Here is a 20,000-nt window from a genome sequence, read left to right as displayed (position 1 = left end):
GTGTTTTTTTACACCCAGTTTAAGGTAAAAAAAAAAAAAAAAAAAACACGCACACACACAACAAGAAAGCCTCATCAACATTTCTTTCAAAATGCTTGTTTTGTGTGGGTCGCACATCCACATTTTCAAACCGCTTCGCGCCCTAGTTAGGTGATTCAGTCAATGAACGATGTCGTTTCACGTTAAGCAGCATGCTCCGCGACCTGTATAAGGATTCGTGAACGTTTTTGAGACCAGTTGAGTTCCGATGCATTAAGAGAAGACAAAACAAAAGATACGTGCAAGTTTTCATCTCTTTTCCCTTCAGCTCAAGTGACTGTTCCACCTGCTAGGGCTGTCTAGAACTGGAGAAACAGATGACATTCTGCCCTCTACAGCTGTTATAAGTGACAAATTGTTAGCAGATTAATTTGATTATGCTTAATTTTATTTCTGTACTTGATTTTTATGTTTACTGAAGCAGCACCATAAGCGCAAGAAAATAAGTTTAAAGGGGTGCAACATTGTGCAACTTGTTTCTGGCAATTTTCATCTTCCCTGGCAACATGACAATAATTATTTTAAAATATGCTTTCACCTGCGCAAGCAATATTTTGCACGTGGAGCCTTGGCTGTAACTATAGAATTGCACAACTTGCCATGAAAAACGACTTTTCTTACCAGATGCTGTCTCAGAGCCAAGCGTTTTTGAGCAACGGATGGCAACCAGAAGTGAAGCGTTTTCCCTATTAACCCCCACTGGTCCAACCACATTTATACTGTTCAGTTCTCTTACTTATATAGAGACGATTTGCTCGCAAATTTGAGCTAAACCACTGCCCAAGAATAAGAAAACTCCACTTCCGGTTGATGTCCATCGCTCGAAGACGCCCTTTTGACGCCCTAAAGTTAGCGACAGATGAGAGCTTTTATATAACGGACTGTTCTCGTCCCACGTGTTGTGGCCTTGAAAAAAATTGTAGGATGGATTACTTCGGCTCCAGGCAAGACTTCGGGATTTAAAGTCAATCGAAATGCAGGCCTTAAGGCAGGGTAATCAAGAGAAAGCAAAAATGGTGAGTACTTTGAGCACAATCACAGTTTTGTTTTCCATTTGCGCTATTTTTACGTCAGTTCGTATGGTTAGAATCGATCATCGAAAACCTAATCGATTAATCGATATTACTCGATAATACTCGATATTTGTCGATTAATTATTTGATTTAATCGATCGAAATCGATAATCACAAACTTTCTTATCACATCGATGAAAATCGGTAATAAAAAACGTGCGCCAAACCTTAACAGCCATCTATTAGTTCGAGTGAGTTGGGGATTCGTTCTGGCGAGGATCAACCAGGCGTAGAAATAAACACTTGACGAAAGTGAATCGACACGATCGATAAAATCGATAGCTAATTACAAAAATCGATCAAAATCGATAATCACAAGAAAACGAGCGATCGATATATATTGATTTCCGATATTATTCGATTGATTATTATCGATTACGATCGATTACGATCGATTTCTATCGAGTATCGAAAATATCGATTAGATACGCCTAGATTAAAGCAAGTCAGAGCTATGTCACGGTATTCGAAGGTCATTTAGGCAGATCTTTAGCTAAATAGGAAATATGAAATTCCTTTGCCGATGAAATAATCGTTACACGGACGATGCTAAGCATAAACGACCATTAACCAGGTGAATTATAGTGAATTTGAGATTATACGTTGGGCCGACTGTTTTTTTCCAAGATTTATTCGGGAATGCAATCCCTTTTCAATCTTCTCCTTTTTTTCCCATCCATGCGCCTCTTTGCTTTTTTTTTGTTGTTCTAAAATTGTAATTGGTTGTTGTTATTTTGCTAATTGTGTCATATGGTAAATCTGAAAGTCATGAAAATGGCTAAAATTGCGTGACATGGCACATTTAATTAAGTTGATATCGTGTCCCTGAACTGGCTCATTCTGCTTGTCACGAGCGGTTTTTGAAATTTCTTTGTATGGGGATCATGCTCTTACATTTTCCTGGGTGAAACTGTTTAACTTAGGTAAATAGTTTGATTTAGCCACCACTGCATTTTTTCATGGGCATGAATTAATGTCAATAATTTTGCATCATTTTTCACATGCCAAGTATTTATATCCAGTACTTGGCATTTATAAAATGAGGCTAAATTATGGACGTAAATCGTGTGCAGTTAGCATCATCATTGGTGGTATTTAATAACGGTAAGTGCAGAAGAAACATTTTCATGGTGTAATGATCACAATAACTAAGCATACTGTATCAAGAGGAACACAAAAACCTTTGCAACTGAAACTCAAATTTTATTCATTACTGGTCAACACTGTTCATGTTTTTTCTTGTCTATCATTTAGTTGTCTGAGAAAGCCTTTGAACTTAGGCATATGTGGACTAGGAGTTTGTCCAGCTTTCCTGCTTACTCAAGCACAGAGCCTGTAATTGCAGTCAATCAAAGTGAAGAAAATTCCTGTGCTGACTGGCAAGAGGAAAGTGATTATGTCACCAGTGAAGGTGCTAGGTCCAAAGGTGAAGATGAGAATGGGGCAGGTGGGCCTGTGGAATTGGGCAATGGAAGTGAAGGTGAAATCAGTGAGGTGGAGTGTGTTTTTTCATCTTACGAAGATGATGTAGCAGATGAAGGAGATAAGCCAGGCAGGAAGGGGGATGGAGAACTTTCAAATGCCAAAGGTTACATCCGAATGTTGAAGGGTAGGATCAATTCCCCGGAAAATGAACAACCAATGGAGAAGGAGGAACCCAACAAAGAAAGAAGACATAAGGGACGAGGGAAACGTCTGTGTCCAGTCCCTTACTGCAAGAAGGTGGTAGTTCACATCCCTAGGCATCTAATGCAGGTTCATAAGTGGTCTCATTCTCGATCTCGTTCAGCAATCACAAACTTTAATTTACGGAAAAAGTACACATTCAAAAGTAAAGAAAGTGCTGAGGCAGGTAACAGGAAGAAGAGAAATAATGGTGATGAAGAAACAAAGACCTACAAGGACTACCATAAAAAGAGAATTTGTCCTATGATTGGATGTTCAGCATGTGTGAAACGATTACCAGCCCATTTGAAAAATGTTCACAAGATTAGCCCTTCATCTGACGAGTACAAAAGTCTGCTGAATAAAGCTTTGCAAAAAGGAAAGAGGCCCCATAGAGTCCAGTTAATTGACAAGAGAGCTGCCGGAGAAAAACTAACCAACTTCGAAACAGCAACACTTGAAAGTAGCGAAGAGGTTTCACTTGAAGAAAGTCAGGAAGTTGAAATGGAACAAGTTGAGGAGCTGGAGAATGAGGAGGAGGAAATAGTTATTGATGAAGATGGAGAAGTGGTTGGTAGTGCAAGTGCAAGTGCAATTGCAGAAGCTGATGTTGAATCTGATGTTGACACTCTCCCTGGGTTAATTGTCGATTTTGAGAATTGGCTACAATCACCCGATAGGGGCAAAAAAGACGTGAAAACTGCCAAACAGCACGCTTCACAGGTTAAGAGGATCTTGTTTGTGATTGACATTGACAAGAAGGTGTCATCTCTTCTAGATTTCGGTCTGTTAAAGGAGGATTTTGTTAAACATGCTGAAGAAAAGTATGTTGCTGAAACTATCAAATCGTATCTTACAAGCCTGCAACATTTTTACTCCTTCCTGTTGTCTGAAAAGGCAAAAGAAATTACAGCCAGCTGTGAGTTAATCAGTCAGTTGAGAGAAAAGATGAAGAGATGGTCTACATCTTACAAGCGTTCAAGCTTGAAACGGAAGTGGGAGAGGAGGGAAGAGGATCGAGTTGAGGCCATCACTGCAGAAAAAATTGAAGCCTTTGAAAAAAGCCAAATTTCCAGAGATGCTGTCATCCTGCTTGGAAAGCTCAGTGGAAAGCACAGTGTAGACATTGCACAACAACAGTACACCCTTTTGCGTGACTTCCTTCTCATTCAGATTTCCATTGATAATGCCAACCGTGCTGGAGTTTTGGCTAACATGACTTTAAGAGAATTCAAAAGAGGCTACAAAGAAGGTGACAGATTTGTCATCAATGTCATGAATCACAAAACATTCCATGTTCATGGCCCAGCATTAATTGTCCTAACAAGTAATTTGTATAATTGGATGAGCATATTTGTTCAAGAAGTGCGCTCTAAGGTGCCAGGTGTTGGAGCAGGAGAAGACCAGCCACTATTTTCATCTTTCAATGGAACAAAACTGCAGTCCAGTCAAATAAACAAAGCTATCAAATCGGTTTGGAAAAAGGCAGGGGTAGTAGGACGCATTCACAGCACACTATTCAGGAAAGGTGCGGTGACTGCCTGCCACAAGAGTCACAAAGAAATAGCAAGCGATCTGGCTCAATTGATGGCTCATAAGGAAGACACTGCAGTAAAATACTACCGTTTGAGCCAAAGTGCGAAAGCATCGGTGACTGCTTCACAGACACTTCACAAAATTATGAGGAAAACGAGCTCTCAGTCTTGTGAAGAAAGATCTGAGGAACTGCCATCTGAACAGCGCGGAGAAGACATGCAACAGAATGCAAACGAGGAAGAAGCTGAAGAAGACCCATTGAAAGATGGAAGAAGGAGTGTATTAAAATTGCCATGGTCAGAAGAGGCGGTTCAAGAAATACGCCAGTTATTTAAAAAAGAAATAGAGCAAAAGGAAGTCACCATGGAATGTGTGGAAGAGAAGATCAAGGATAGTCAAGTGTTCCGAGGTGAAGATGCCAGAAGAGTTTATGACAAAGTTCGTGCAGAGTGGAGACATCCAGTATCCAAGAACAACACTTTAACTTGCCAACAGAGAAAGAAAAACTAAGTGATAAGGTAGAACGACTTTTCAGAGGGGAATCATCTGCTGGTTCCGACATCGTCTCGCCAACAACAGCATTGAGCAACAACACAAAGGCTCTTTTCAGTGAGGGAGATGTACAAATATTGCATCGCTTATTTGAGGACATGCTTCAAAACAGTCCAATCTCGAAAAAGGTCATTTTTGACGGACTTTCTTCTGATGCCAAAGGAAGAAGCATGTTACAAACGCTGTCATTGAGACAAATAGTTGACCGTATTAAGTATGAGCGCAGGCAGAGGAGAGGAAAACAGAGCCGCTATTAATACAGGGTATGTCTTGCATTGTGTGTTGCACATGGATTGCTTTAATATCCCCCAGAGTTGATTTCTGTTGTATTTAAAATTCTGAAGCAAGCTGTTTGTAATACTGCATGCAGGCGGAATTCAGTTGGTTTATTTATGAAGAAGTATAGTTGTACCTCACCACAACAGAATGATCATTTAAGAAGGTTAGAGCCATTGTAGAATATCAAATTAAAAAATTATGTTGTGTGTTAAATTATCTGTGTCCGGGTGAAGGATATACGCTCTGACAAAGGACTTTTGTAGCTGTTGCTGTTACTATTACTGTTATTGGATAATTTACCTTATCCACCAAATGCTACCAAGTGTTAGTCCAATCTCTACTGACCCAGCACCACAGTTTCTCTAGAAACTCACTCCTTGAAAATAATGTCATGTGTCTATCACTTATACTTTGTTGTGATTGGTTTCAGGTTTCCATCAGCTGCTCTCTTTGGCTGGAGTCAGGTGGCTACGATGCACTGTGTTTGGAAGCAATAAATACCCACTTATGACTTCAAACAATGGTGTACAGTGCAAGCAGAGACTTAATGACAAACAAACCCTTAAGTTTGTTTCTGTGCAACAGATTTGGTTTTTCACATTTGAGGTTCTGTTTTATGGGAAGAAGTATTTTTTGAAAGCCTTACTGTATTGCTTTAGCATTAATTGGAGCTTATTATTTTTTTGCCTATGTCCCATGTGATCTTTTTGCAGCTCTTGGTTTGTTTGTTTTTTTCAACACCGACCTGTTAATTCCTAATTGTAAAGAGTGGGGATAATTTAATGTTTTCATGCTTTTCAAAGATGATTTGAATGAGACTTTAAAAATTCTGTTGCCAGTACATCTTCAATTCCAGATTAGTCTCACACCGTCAGAAACTTTGTGAAAGCCTCACCTTTTACACCTCTTATTCTACCCATTTTTTTAATGCATGACAGAAAGTTTGCATAGAGTGCTTACTGTACAAGATCACTTGTATTTTATTAAATTGGCTGTTCAGGCTGCTCCAGTATTTACCTTTAAAAAAAGTTCAACATTCTAAAAGCAGAGTCTCTCAAACAAATTTGACCTCTACTGTATTACAGAAATAACAGTTTCTCTAATATAGGGTATCGTTGAAAGTTAGGGTTGTTGCAAAATTCAGCTACATGTGCTGTTTTTCTTTATTCTAGCCAAAACATGAGCCTCAAGCCTCAGTTTTTGTATCTTATGAGAAAAGTTCGAAACACAGCAGCCACACAGGAAACAGTGTGAGTGATTTTGCCACAAATATATATATTATTTCAGCTTTTGTGCCACCAAGTCAAGGGTGGCTACAGGTGCACTTCCCCACCTTCAATTAATGCAAAAGTTTAATACTGAAACAGTGCATTCTTCAGCAAACAAATGCACTTGCAGCAGCAGCTTTACATGTAGCTCTTTTGTAAGATTCACAGCCTTTGTAATGTCAACATTGATCTCAAGCACATTTTGTGTTTTACTTCTTTAGTAAGAGAAAAATTTCATCATGCTGTCCAGGTACATGCGTCCTAACTGTTTTGCTCTTGATGATGCTTGACAGCTGATGCAAACTCAATAGCCACTTAATAATTTAAGTACTTTTGTAAGCTTCCAAACAGTTGCTATGGTTAAGTAGCCATTGTTTTCAGAATTAAGGCTTTGTGGCTTACAATGATCTGTTGATATTCAAAAAATATATATTGTGAATAGTGTTCCAGTTTAAAGGTAGAATAAATGCCAATGTGATTGGTAATGCCTCGTATATCTGTTCCTTACTTTATGCCAAAGTTGTCATGACAAATAAATTTTGTGCCCTGCCTTTAGCCAGTGAGCTTAAATTATTAAACAGTATTTGTTTTTCTTAATCATCAGCCGTTCTTTGACTTTCTTTTTCAATTACCTGCTAGACATCTTATGGTATTTGATATTTACGGGTTAGAGACTGTTGTGAGTGTTTTGTTTTCAAATACACGAACGCACTTACTGTACAATGAACGACAAATTTTTAATACTGCACGAAGCGAAGCTGAGTGCAGTATTGAAAATTTCGAGTTCAATGCACAGTAAGCAAGTGCGTTCATTTGTAAACAAAACACAAACGAACAGTCTCTAATCCTTTTAATATTCAATTTGAGTTCACTGCTGGCGATAGACTTACAATGGCTTCTCGCCCGACCTGTTTGAATGAGAAAACAATGAACTAAAGAAAAACAAATGAAAACAAGAACATTCAATGGCCAAGAATCTTTAATTTACTAAATCTGAATGAATATTTTAGATACATGTACATAAAGTGTATTCTAGCTAATAGCTAAAAAAAGGAGAAAGCACACTTAAAAATGTATTTTCTATAGGAGTTGATTACGGAACGTCAGTGTTTACACTTTGTTTTCTATCTCACCTTCGTGTGCATTACTGTTACGTAATACTTGTCAAGTATGCATGATTTCTGTACCTCATGGGAGTAAGGTGTCATAGCATGTACTGCTATATAGTCCAGTAGCCGTATGCTTATTTCACTTCTCGAGCCACCAATATAGCTTTACTGTATTCTGCTTTCGTCCAGTTCGGTTTTTGTAAGCTATGCCTGGAAGCGGACCGGACGATTTTAACGAAGAGCCAGATATTCCCAACAATCCGCCAACAGATCCTCCCACATCTCAAGGGATTGATGAAGTGTTCTCTCTCGTCAAGACATATCTTGAAAATCGTTTGGAACAGAAGGGAAAAGAGCTCGAAGAAAAACAAAAAATCGATTTGCAGACAGAGAAGTTCACATTCAAAAGTAACCAAAAGCAGTTCGTATTCAACGCCGAGCTTGAAGAATTAGTAGGAAAAATCAAAGAAGCAAACGCCCAGAAGGATCACAAGAAGGTGGCTCACTTAACGGACCAAGCCAAAGCGCTGTTGCACAAGAGACAGAAGCTTATCAAACTCGCAGACTCGAGTGAAGCCGGCTGGGATGCAGTTCAAGAATACGAATCCCAAGATATCGCCTCGGACGATGAGGACGACAAGAAAATTCGCAATGCTAGAGCCGCAGCTAATAGGAAAAGGAAACAAAGAAAGGGAACGACAGCAGCAGAGCAATAAGAAGCGTTGTACAACTCCCAACCTGGGCACGCCGGATCATCATCTTTTTCGTGGTATTGGTATCGCTATTGTTTTTACTTTATATTCTTCCTGTTATTCACTCAGGTGCTTTGTTATTTTCTCGTGTTATATATATTGGCTATCCGTGAGTTACCAACCCATTTGACTGTGGTTGTCGTGTTGTGCAAGTTCCTACAACAGTTTAGAAAATAATTTTCATGTGTGCGAACGCAGTGAGTTAAAATGAAAATGTATTTTCTATAGGAGTTGATTACGGAACGTCAGTGTTCACACTTTGTTTTCTATCTCACCTTCGTGTGCATTACTGTTACGTAATACTTGTCAAGTATGCATGATTTCTGTACCTCATGGGAGTAAGGTGTCATAGCATGTACTGCTATATAGTCCAGTAGCCGTATGCTTATTTCACTTCTCGCGTCACCAATATAGCTTTACTGTATTCTGCTTTCCCGCCCACCCGCCCCTCCTTTTCTTTTGTGTTAATTAGCAAGTTTTGCTCTTTGGTTGTTATTTGTCGTTACTTAACTATTCATATTTTCGTCCCATCTTGACACCCGCAGGCCGTCCAAGCTCTTATGCACATGGGGACTGCTTCAGGTGTGGAAGGCCAGGTCACTGGGCCAAAGATTGCAGGGCTTCCAGCTTCTACCCCCGCCCTTTCGGCCAGTACAAGCCAACCGCCTTTGCCCCAGCATCCACCACCACAAACGCTTCAGGAACCGGACTTAAGGGAATCGGACATTCTTGAGGAATTCGACAAGTTTACGGATGTACTTCAGGTACTGAATCGTTTTGAAATCGACGAAGATCTAGGACGGAATAACAATGTAAAGGGCAATTTAAAGAAAAATTTAGAATTTTGGGTATTTTTAGGTGCTTCATCCTTCATATTAAACGTAATTAAATTTGGTTATCGTTTGCCTTTCTGGGATGTGCCGCCTGCATATTATTCAAAGAACAACGCTTCTGCCCTGAAAAATATTGACTTCGTAGAGAATTCTATCACTGAGCTACTGGAGTCCGAACGCATAAAGCAATTGTCTTACAAACCCCATGTCGTCAATCCATTGTCGGTTTCCGTTCAGCCTAATGGAAAGAAAAGGTTAATTCTTGATTTAAGATATGTTAATCATTTCATTAAGAAACTGAGGATTAAGTACGATGATTGGAAAATTGCTTCTCTTATGTTTCGCAAGAATGGTTATGTTTTCTTTTGATCTTAAGAGTGACTATCATCACGTCGAGATCTTCCAACCACATCAAACATTCTTAGGTTTTTCATGGGAGTTTCAAGGGGAGACGCGGTTTTACGTTTTCACAGTTCTTCCTTTTGGCCTTTCTGTAGCTCCTTATATCTTTACAAAGATACTCCGCCCTTTGGTTGGATGGTGGAGGGCTAACGGTATTTACATCGCGGTATTTTTAGATGATGGTTGGTCCATAGCTGACGACTATAATTCAGCAAATATTATAGCTAGTAGGGTTCGTTCTGACATACGCTTAGCCGGATTTATAACAAATAGCGAAAAGTCAATTTGGGAACCAACGCAAATTATTACTTGGTTAGGATTGGTCTGGAACTCCACTCTTGGTACTATTAGTATTACACCCAGGAGGGTCCAAGGTATCGTTGATTGTGTGGCTTTTATTGAAGCTCAAAAATGCACAATTTCGGCTAGACAATTGTCATCATTTGTCGGGAAAGTTATGTCTACATGTCCGGTTACTGGAAATTTACCCAGAATTACTACCAGACACTGTCAGATGACAATTGCTATTGCTGAGCATTGGGATACACCTATGATTTTAGACGAGTATTGTAAGGATGAAATCGTTTTCTGGAAGAACAATATCCATCTACGCAATTTTAAAAATTGCTTTGTTTTCCGCAAACCTCAGAAAGTAACTTTTTCAGATGCTAGTAATATTGCCTGCGGAGCTGTTTCTTATATCAATGACGGCGAGCTTGTTTGCCACAAAATGTGGACGCAGGACGAAAGGAGTAGACGTTCTACGTGGCGAGAATTAAGTGCAATTGAATTCTCACTTCTGTCTTGCCTTCCTATTTTAAGTTCATCACATATTAAGTGGTATACCGATAACCAGGCCAATGCCAAAATCGTTGAGGTCGGTAGCATGAAACTCGAGTTACACACGATTGCCTTAAAAATATTCAAGATATGTTACGAACACAGCATTCATTTGGATATTGAATGCGTTCCTAGAGATCGCAATGCCAGGGCAGATTTTATTTGCAAACTGGTGGATTTTGACGATTGGCAGGTCACTGAGGACGTTTTCAAAGACTTGGATAGTCTTTGGGGTCCCCACACGGTGGATTGTTTTGCCCCGTATTACAACAGAAAAGTCACCAGATATTTTTCTAGATTTTGGAACCCGGAAACGTCGGGCATTGACGCATTTATGCAGTCGTGGGAAGTTGAGAACTGCTGGTTAGTTCCGCCAGTTTATCTTATTCCCAGAACGCTTGCCTATATGTATAGTCAGGGAGCCAAGGGCACCCTTATTGTTCCACTGTGGAAGTCAGCCGTGTTTTGGCCCCTGTTAACCAATATTTATTGCAGTTTCATCCAGGATTTAAGAGTTTTGTCTATGCCTCAAGCTTTGACGCACGGGCGAAATCACAATTCTGTTCTGGGTTCACCAACTACTCCGGGATATGTAGTGGCTTTAAGATTGAATTTCGTTCCTTCGGGCTAAGAATCTGAAAGGTTGGCCTTTTGGCCACAATCTAGCGAGTGGAATTTGTGCTGACTACGAATAGCACCTTGGCAGTGTTGCGTTATTTATTTCACTTTGATCATTTTATGTGAGGTAGATGTTCTGACAACGAATAGCACCTTACCAGTGTTGAGGTACTTATTTCTTTTCGGCCATGTGTCAATGTGCAGAAGTTGTGTCGACAACGAATAGCACTCCAATAGTGCTGTGTTATTTATTGCCCTTTTTGATCTTCATTTAATGAATGCAGTGGTGTTGAGAACTAATAGCTCCCGGGTTGTAGTACTTATTTCCTTTTAGCCATGAATCAGTGAGTAAGATTGTTCCACCTCTACACCCCTCTGTTATGTGTTTTTCCTTTTGTTTTCCTCAACAGGCCATCTCTGCTCAGTCCTGTTGGGCAAGTCTCTATGGATCTTTAGCTCCCTTCAAGCTGCGCCTCATTACTGATCAGTTTAAGGCCAGACAACCTTCGACGATGAATAGATATTTACTTGAGTGTCGAAAATTTATGCGTTGGTGCAATGATGTTAAGGCTCAATTCGTTTTGCCACAAGAGCCTGTTGTTGTAGCGGCCTATTTGTCTCAGCTTCACAGGAAGACTGGTTCTCCCAGTATGGCTTATGCTGCATTAGTTTGGCTACACGATGTAGTAGATGTAACTTGTAGTAATAATCCTTTGAAAACCGGAGTGTGTAGAAATGTTGTTGAAGCCGCGAAACGTAATGGCACACAACGGAAGAATAGGAAGCTCCCTCTCTCTATTGATATGGTCAAGAGAATAGTTGCTAAACATGGCAAGGTAGACGCTAATCTAAAAGATCTGCGAATTTCAGTCATAGTCCTCTTAGGTTTTGCAGGTTTCTTCAGATTCAATGAGTTAGCAATTATCAAAGCTTCGCATATAACTTTCGCAGATGACCATATGTCCATTGTTATACCAAGTAGTAAAACAGATGTCTACAGGGAAGGTAATAAAGCTATTATTGCTAGAACGGACAATGCCACTTGTCCAGTTAGTATGGTCCTTAGGTATATGTCTGCTGCAAGAATGGACCATAATGCAGACGGTCTCCTAATCAGGCAGTTAGTATTTCAGAAAAATTATAATACTTATGTTTTAGGGAACAAAGGAATTTCGTATTCTAGGTGTCGAGAAATCTTTTTGGAAGCTCTCAAGGCTCTAGGTTACAACTCCAAACTTTTTGGGTTACACAGTCTTAGGTCTGGTGGGGCAACCGCTGCCGTAACTTCACCTAGCGACCCTGTATCAGACAGGTTATTAAAATTACACGGGCGATGGAAATCCGATTACGCCAAAGACTTGTATATTCAAGAAGATATATCTGCACGGCTTTCAGTTTCATCTAGCCTAGGTATCTAATTACTATCATTTAAGTTTCCACGCGTGATGGGACACGCGAACGTTTTGCTATCTTTTAGTTACAGCCAAGTTTTGTATGATTATAATCAGTGCTTTCACTATAATTTAACCGTATCATATGTATTGAGCAAGTGTACTAGCTTAATGAGGATATAGCTTCGCGTATCGTATTTCTGTGGACTAAAAGTAATGTGACCGTTTATACACATAGTGCTCGAATACAGTAATAAAGCTTATATTGGCTATCCGTGAGTTACCAACCCATTGGACTGTGGTTGTCGTGTTGTGCAAGTTCCTATAACGGTTTAGAAAATAATTTTCATGTGTGCGAACGCAGTGAGTTAAAATGAAACAGAATTTTCAGTGAGCATAAACAAGCCAATGTCAATGATCAATCATCACTTTTCTTTGTCGTGTTATAAGTGAAAGCGAAATTACAATTTTTAAACCTGGCGTTCTCAAAGTTCTCCGGAATGGCAGGGTCAATTATTTCAGTAATTTTTTCCTCCTCAACCTCGGAAAATCTTGAACTTGAAGCCATGTACGTTTGAAGTTGAAGAACACTGCACAGCTTTTATGCGTTTTTGTAAGAACGCACTCTGTTTCTTTGATGTCGCTAGGTAACGGAAACTCACGTGATCAATTTTAACCAATGACGCGTGCGGATTTTAGACAGTGAACGAAGATTGAAAATTAAACCTTGTCACCTGTGCATTATATGGAGAAAACCTTAGCAAAAAATCCCCTGCCAAGACAAACAAACTCCATATGTAAGTACAAGCATATAGTTTTGTTTACAATCTCTCCTTGAAGACAGTGCCCAAGCCCTATAAAGACGAACGAAAGTGTAAAAAAGCAGTTACCAAAGTGCCTTACATAAGTTACTGAAGTGCCCTACACATAACAGACCTATGGTACAAAAGTGCCCTACCAAAATGTTACAAAAGTGCCCTTTGTTACAGAAGTGCCCTAAAAAACTCCCTAATGAAGTTACCAAAGTGCCTTTAAGCACAAAAGTGCCCTTCCCTAGGGTACCAGAGTGCCCTACAGTTGCAAACGTGGAGAGAGAGAGAGAGAGAGACAGAGCGACACACCTACGGGCACTTCTGTAACATTTTAAGGCACTTCAGTAACTATGTTGGCTCTCTCTCTCTCTCTCTCTCTTTAGATTCATCATTAGGTATATGCTACTTGTTTTCCCTATGCCTTCAAAAAATTCAAATGTAATATAAATGACATCTTTAACACTTTTTACAAAAGCTGGTATTTCACAGATGTCATCCAATCCTCAAAGATTGGAGTTAATTTTTTGACGTGCAATTTATTTCCGTTTAAATCCGAAAAGGGTAGCAAATACTCCTTTTTTGGTACATCCATCAATAATTACGTAAAATTCAGGAAACAACTCGGCTTTTAAAGGTCATGACAACGATAGACATTCCTATGAAACCCCTCTGCGATCTGTATTATTCTTCTTTTTACGATGTCTTCAATTTCTACTTAAAAGGTTGTTGTAGAGTACGTTTTCTGTACGACTTGAGAGCTCAGGATTTTTTCAAAAGACTGGGAAAGGTTTTTTCTTTTTAAAAGTCAGACCGGCGGTCATATCTTTGTTTTCTCCTTTGGTGAGGTTGGCGCTTGTTAAAATGCACTATCTGAAAGCAATTAAAGAGGAATAAACGAATTTTGAACAATTTTATCGTTAAAAAAACCATTTCGTAGCAAATACCTGTTTTAGGAGCAAATACGCACTTTGTTTTTTCGTGAAGAAGAGAAGTTATCCCTCACGAGTAATAAACTCCTCATACGAAGAAATTAAACAGTCCACAACATTTTCGTCACTTCAAAGTATAATGAGCGTGGATGAAGAACTGCTAGAATGGCTCATTTTTGAAGTTTTATTCAAAAACGCAAAAATGAAGGAGCAAATACGCGCTTTTGCAGCAAATACCTACTTTCATTTCGTTTTATAAAAAGGCCATATAACACGACTGATAAGAAATTCGGAGAATTATCACCCTATTAGTCTCTTTAAGAGTGACCCAAGGATAATGGGTGTCTAATAATAGTTGGAAAGCCTATTTTTTTAGGTTTTTGTACTAACCAGGCACTTCAATTCACGAGGTCTATTCTTGAGAATTCTGATTGTGGCTGTACTATAAATAATGAACTTGAATTAAAGAGAGAAAAAATCTCGGAGAAATTCGCGTACTGGTCATTTATCAAGAATAATTATATGGTGGGGATAGAAGCTGGTGTTTACTCCAACTTACACATTTCGTTGCCACTTTATGCCCAAACTCACCCCTCCCCACCACACCCTACACACCCCTTCGATTAAAATTCCAATCAAGGATCTTCTATACGGTTTCGCTCCTTGCCATCATAAGGTTGTTGATACGCGTAAGGCCTGGCCAAGCGATCGCAACATTTCAACGCAACGTCTTGCCACGTTGCTTGATGTTGCAACTTGTTGAACGGGCTGGCCAAACGCACGCAACATTTTCAACGCAACATGTTGAGGTTTATGTGCCCCAGGCCCCTGGCGCGCAACAATTGGACCTAGCGCGCATGCCCTGGTGCAACTATGTTGCGTGAACGTGGCCAAACGAGTGCAACATCTGCAACATCCAAAATGTTGCTCAAAATATTTGTCCGTTTTCATATTTACATTATCCTACATGTTGCAACATATCGCAACAAGGTGGTCAAACGTATGCAACATGTTGTGCCCAGCAATGTTGCAAGATGTTTCGTTGAAATGCTGCGAGTGTTTGGCCAGGCTTTAGGTCAAGAAATGCACACAATTAGCTAAACACCCAATTTCGACATCCAACACGAAGTGTCCCTTTAAGTCTAGGCATTTCCTATCTATATCTAACAAGGTTAGGGTGAACGTTAGCGTCATTTTTAGGTCAGGGTAAATGCAGCAGTTTATCCTTACTTGAGAAGCAGTATTTGAGGGACACTTTGTGATGTTAATTGTCTGTATTTCAAGAGATGAGTGACGTAAAAGTTGCGAAAAAGCGCAGGTGGACACCTCGTCATGCTTGTTGAAATCCACTTGCATCTGATTACGTGCATTTCTGGACGTATCTTGTTGATAGTGCTAATGGCCTAATAAAAGTCATTGGTACATTGTTTTTTTTATATCTTTCTGCGATGCTGTAAGCCGATCAATTAAGGCATTCATTTTCGTTCTCATCATGGCTTTGGCTAAGGCATGAACCAATTGCTAAATGGTGCACTGGACCTTTGTTTTGCTATTGCGTTTACGACAAGTTATAAAACGAATGAGTAATTATCTACAGTTGGATAGCATTGACTGCTAGACACACTGGTGGTTACTTCGAAAAATGGAGACGATTCACAATGGTGATACCTTAAACTGTGTACTATTTGTTTAAAATAGGCTTAGATTCTGCATATCGGCCCTAGTCAAATGTAGGTTTTAAAATCACAGGAGAAAACACAAGGTATTCATGAAAGAGAACTACAACTTTATTTTGTAAACGGATCACATTTCGCAAACGTTGTTCTCCACAAAACTGTTTCTTATGTACTGAAAAACCATAAGGCTTATGCTAAATCAGCAGCAAGTGATGCGCTAGACTACCAACAGTCTCTTTTGTTTGGAAAGTTTTTCAGTTTTCACTCGCTATCCGAGGCCCGCGCTACTCTTGGCTTCTACTGCAAGCAAACTGCGCTCGTTTGATCCCGCGTATTGTAGAGCAAAAGAGACACTGCTCATAATCTAGTAATGCTCTCCTACTTGTAAGGAATTATGTTTTAGCCTTTTCATTCTAAATATTTACCAAAACATCAAACTTCAGAAATACGAACTATGCGAGAAACTCAATTCAGTTTCAAGAACCTAACTTTACCATTGCCCATTAGTAATTAATCGTTGAAAATTCTATGCATTTTCATTAACACCTTGAACTAAATATTTTTATAAGAACATTAAGCATTAAAAGTTGATTATGATATGAAATATTTCCCTACAGGTCGTTTTTTGCATTTCGTTCACATTTTCCCTTTGGTTGCTACATGCACAAGTACTTACTGCCTGTTAGAGCCTTATTACACTCAGTTGGGAAATATTTATAGGACTGGTGTTAGCAAATCCGGCCCATACGTAAACTGCAGCCAACAAGCCTAATGTTTTGCGGGGATTGATCACCTAACATGACGATTTCTGTAGGGCAAGTGTTTTTTGGTGAAAAGTGAATCAGCTTAGGAGACCGTTCACATGAACCTCATATATAATGGCTGTTTAATTGAAGTCATTGAATTTTTCATCGTCTTTTCCCTTGCGAAAATTTACGTATCTTACTATTTTCACTAAGAAGCAAAATAGTTAAAGCTAATTAATTGAAACGGAGGGCGTTATTCCCTATTTATCTTCTTATTAGTTCCTTATCGTAATTCAGTGGAAATAAACTGATGATTGTACATTTCGCCCATAAAAGTAAAATATAAAACGTGAAGGTAAAAGCTGTTAAAATTATGAGTCTCAACGTTTTCGATCAGTTTGATCATCATCAGAGTGAGATAATCTGCATACGCTCAGTGTTCTTACAGTTCAGGCAGTGCCAGTTATGTGATACCTGTTCCCATCGGGAAGGTAATAAGGTAATATGGGAAACATGTTAATAAACAGTCGGGGCCAGCCAAGCACATTAGAAAACACCCTAACCACAAGTTCACGTTTAAAGTTTTAACCACTGCCCATTCATAGTTAAAATGGAGAATAAAATGAGCCTTTTACATCGCACGCTTCCGTCCAGAGCTAAACAAACAAGTGCAATCACTGGACCTCACCTTGTTCCCCATGGGAACAGGCATTACATAACTGGCACTGCCTGATCTATAAGAACACTGAGCGTATGCAGATTATTTCACTCTGATGATGATCAAATTGATCGAAAACGTTTAGACTCAATATTTTATCAGCTTTTACATTCAAGTTTCTTATTAAACTGATGATCATTACAGTTAAAGTGCACCTAAACTCAAATTAGATTTCCCCATCCAAAGGAAAGATATGTCACCATTGTTAACTACATCGTGTAGAATTTCACTTTTTCTATGCCATGCAAGCCACGTAAACTTGGCAGATTTAGCAGTAATTTGGACCCATGACCGTCATGTCTATTCTCGATTCTACGATACAAACTGCTTTGTATTCCTGTTTTCAAAGCAATTTCGCATAGACCAAATTGGCTAGCTCAATGTTCTACCCAATTCAAATCTCCCGGGGTTAAGATTCCTTGTGTATTGTACTTGCATTATAATGTAACATTCACATTTGAATGACATGGAAATACCGAGAACAAAACAAGACATTTTATTGAGCAAAAGGGTTTGAATTGAGTACAACATTGAGTTAGCGGCTTTGGTCTATTGGAAACCAGTTTGTGATGTAAGCTCGAGAATAGACTCATGCCTCTCACAATACGGTCGTGGGTTCAAATTACTGCTACTTCAAGTACCCGGTAGAGGTGAGAATTGTAAAACATGTTTGCTCTTGATGGGGAGATTAATATTGCAGACCAAAATTATTTGAGTTTATAGATGCACTTTAACGGAACACCTTTGCAAAGAAGCCTGAGAAAGTAGTGGCTCGAATGGACCACGAAACCAAGATTTTTAGTCCTGATGTTTCAGTGATTTTACATGTCGCTGTATCCTATCAGGGTTGGTACATTTCGCTGACCCCCAGTCCATGGACTACCCAAATGGAATACCCTAAAAATACTATTTCAAATGAGTACTGTTGATCTATGTGTAAGCAGCATCTCAAATGGTGCTTACTTACGCCTCAACGCCCATTTTAAACAGCATTGTTCAACAGTATTTAAGTCTAAGCACCCATTTTAAAAAGGTTAGCTTAAATGAAGTAATCGGCCATCACAACAATAATCGAAAGCTAACCTTTTTTAAATGGGTGCTTAGACTTAAATACTGTTGAACAATGCTGTTTAAAATAGGTGTTGAGGCTTAAGTAAGCACTATTTGAGATGCTGCTTACCCATGGATCAACAGTACTCATTCGAAATAGTATTTTTAGGGTAGTCCATTTGGGTAATCCATTTGGGTAGTCCATGGACTGGGGGTCAGTGAAATGTACCGACCCATCCTATCAATAATTAATATGATGGCCTGCTCAAATATATTGGGATTTGTGGCCGGAGACTAGCTCAGCCGGCTTTCTGAAACAAAATGAACTTCACAATCGGTCCTCACATTTAACTGGGTCTTTAGTGATGAAGATTCGCGTGCGATTACCTAAACATAGCATGTAAGAAATGCGACTCTAAAGCCATCGCTAACTCTGCCGCGAAGAATTCGCCCGGTGTGCGGAGTTAATTTTTATGCGCATTTGTCAATGCGGAAATAGCGCTCAATATCAAAGATGTTTGGTATTTTCTTCGCTGCGAACTTTTCTGAAGATAACGAACTTAGCGCTGGTGACGATAACTCCTTGTCGTCATTACTCATGTCACTTCCGGGTTAAAACTGCAGTTAGTGATGATGAGCCAGTTCAAGTGGGTAGGTCAGGAGTAATACAAAATACTTTTTCTTATCGAGACTGATTTCATGAAAAATTTCTTTATTCTCACTGAATCAATGTATTAGTTTTTCTTTTCAGGGAACAATCAATCTGTGACTCCTCTGTCCTAGAATTCAAAAGCATTGAGCTTGAGAAATTAAGGTTCTCGGTGACAAATAAATATCTTAGACGATGGAATAGTGTGGCTTTCACACTTCGTGTAAGCCATACAATAACAGCGCTAGGTGTGCGGGTAACAGCACTGGCGCTGCGTTCGCTTGAATTATTCTCGGTGGAATTAGCGCGGCGCTATATTCTCCCAGTGTGAGGCCGGCTTAAGCAAAATCGGAACACAAAATTAGTTGTTAGATTAAAACAGTGATAGTACTACGGCACACGGCCTCTTTATCAGAGATTATATAATAACAAAATCAATGCGCGCAATCTGATTGGTCAATCAGCTAGGTTTTATTGTGCCAGTAAACTCATGGAAAAATCGCACGTCTTCTGAATTATTATATAAAAACAATAGACCACAAGTTTCTATGGTTTATAGGCTGATAAATCATGCAGAATGAGGGTAGAACGCGAGAAGAATTCGTAAATCACGAGCCGCAGGCGAGTGATTTACGAATTCTTCGAGTGTTCTTCCAACATTCCAAGTGGTTTATCATGCCTATAAACCATAGAAACTTCTGGTCTGTTGCTTAATTTAAATAAAAGATATCTTTGATTCTACCGCGGTGATTATTTTCAATGTACCAAATACACGAACTCTCGATTAATTGAATACGGTTGACTCATTGGAAAGAAAGCACACATGAAGGGAATTTAATGATCTTAAATGTAAATTTCCACGTTTAAAAGACTAATGATGAAGACCAGAAACCCATAAGGGTTGAAACGTGTAACGCGCTTTCACAGCTTCCGAATATTCAGTGCGAACTGATTGGCTGAATGTTTCAGTGCTAAGTACCATATTTGGAAACCCCTCGCTCTTGTGGTTCCAAATATGGTACTTAGCAAATTGAATATTCAGAAGCTTGTTTCCCAGCACCAA

The 20,000-nt window shown here is 39.3% G+C and overlaps 1 protein-coding gene, 1 long non-coding RNA gene and 1 pseudogene across 2 annotated transcripts in view; 2 read left to right on the top strand and 1 right to left on the bottom strand.

Annotated features, from left to right (window-relative positions):
* Positions 1-20,000, bottom strand: part of LOC138052349 (uncharacterized) — a 183,548-nt gene that overhangs the window by 49,486 nt on the left and 114,062 nt on the right. The window lies entirely within an intron of this gene.
* On the top strand, positions 2,397-5,122 carry LOC138051064 (uncharacterized; annotated as a pseudogene).
* Positions 11,451-12,384, top strand: LOC138050634 (integrase/recombinase xerD homolog). Its single transcript, XM_068896942.1, has one exon. It carries the CDS (start codon positions 11,479-11,481, stop codon positions 12,382-12,384), a length of 906 nt encoding a protein of 301 aa, XP_068753043.1. The 5' UTR covers positions 11,451-11,478.

The sequence above is a fragment of the Montipora capricornis genome, chromosome 6, assembly GCF_036669925.1.
Source record: "Montipora capricornis isolate CH-2021 chromosome 6, ASM3666992v2, whole genome shotgun sequence".
Classification (NCBI taxonomy): domain Eukaryota; kingdom Metazoa; phylum Cnidaria; class Anthozoa; order Scleractinia; family Acroporidae; genus Montipora; species Montipora capricornis.
Note: the sequence above shows the minus strand (reverse complement) of the source record. Positions and strands in the feature narration are given on the sequence as shown.

Coding starts and splice junctions, on each gene's coding strand:
- LOC138050634 (XM_068896942.1), top strand. CDS start 11,479: ATGAATAGATATTTACTTGAGTGTCGAAAATTTATGCGTTGGTGCAAT.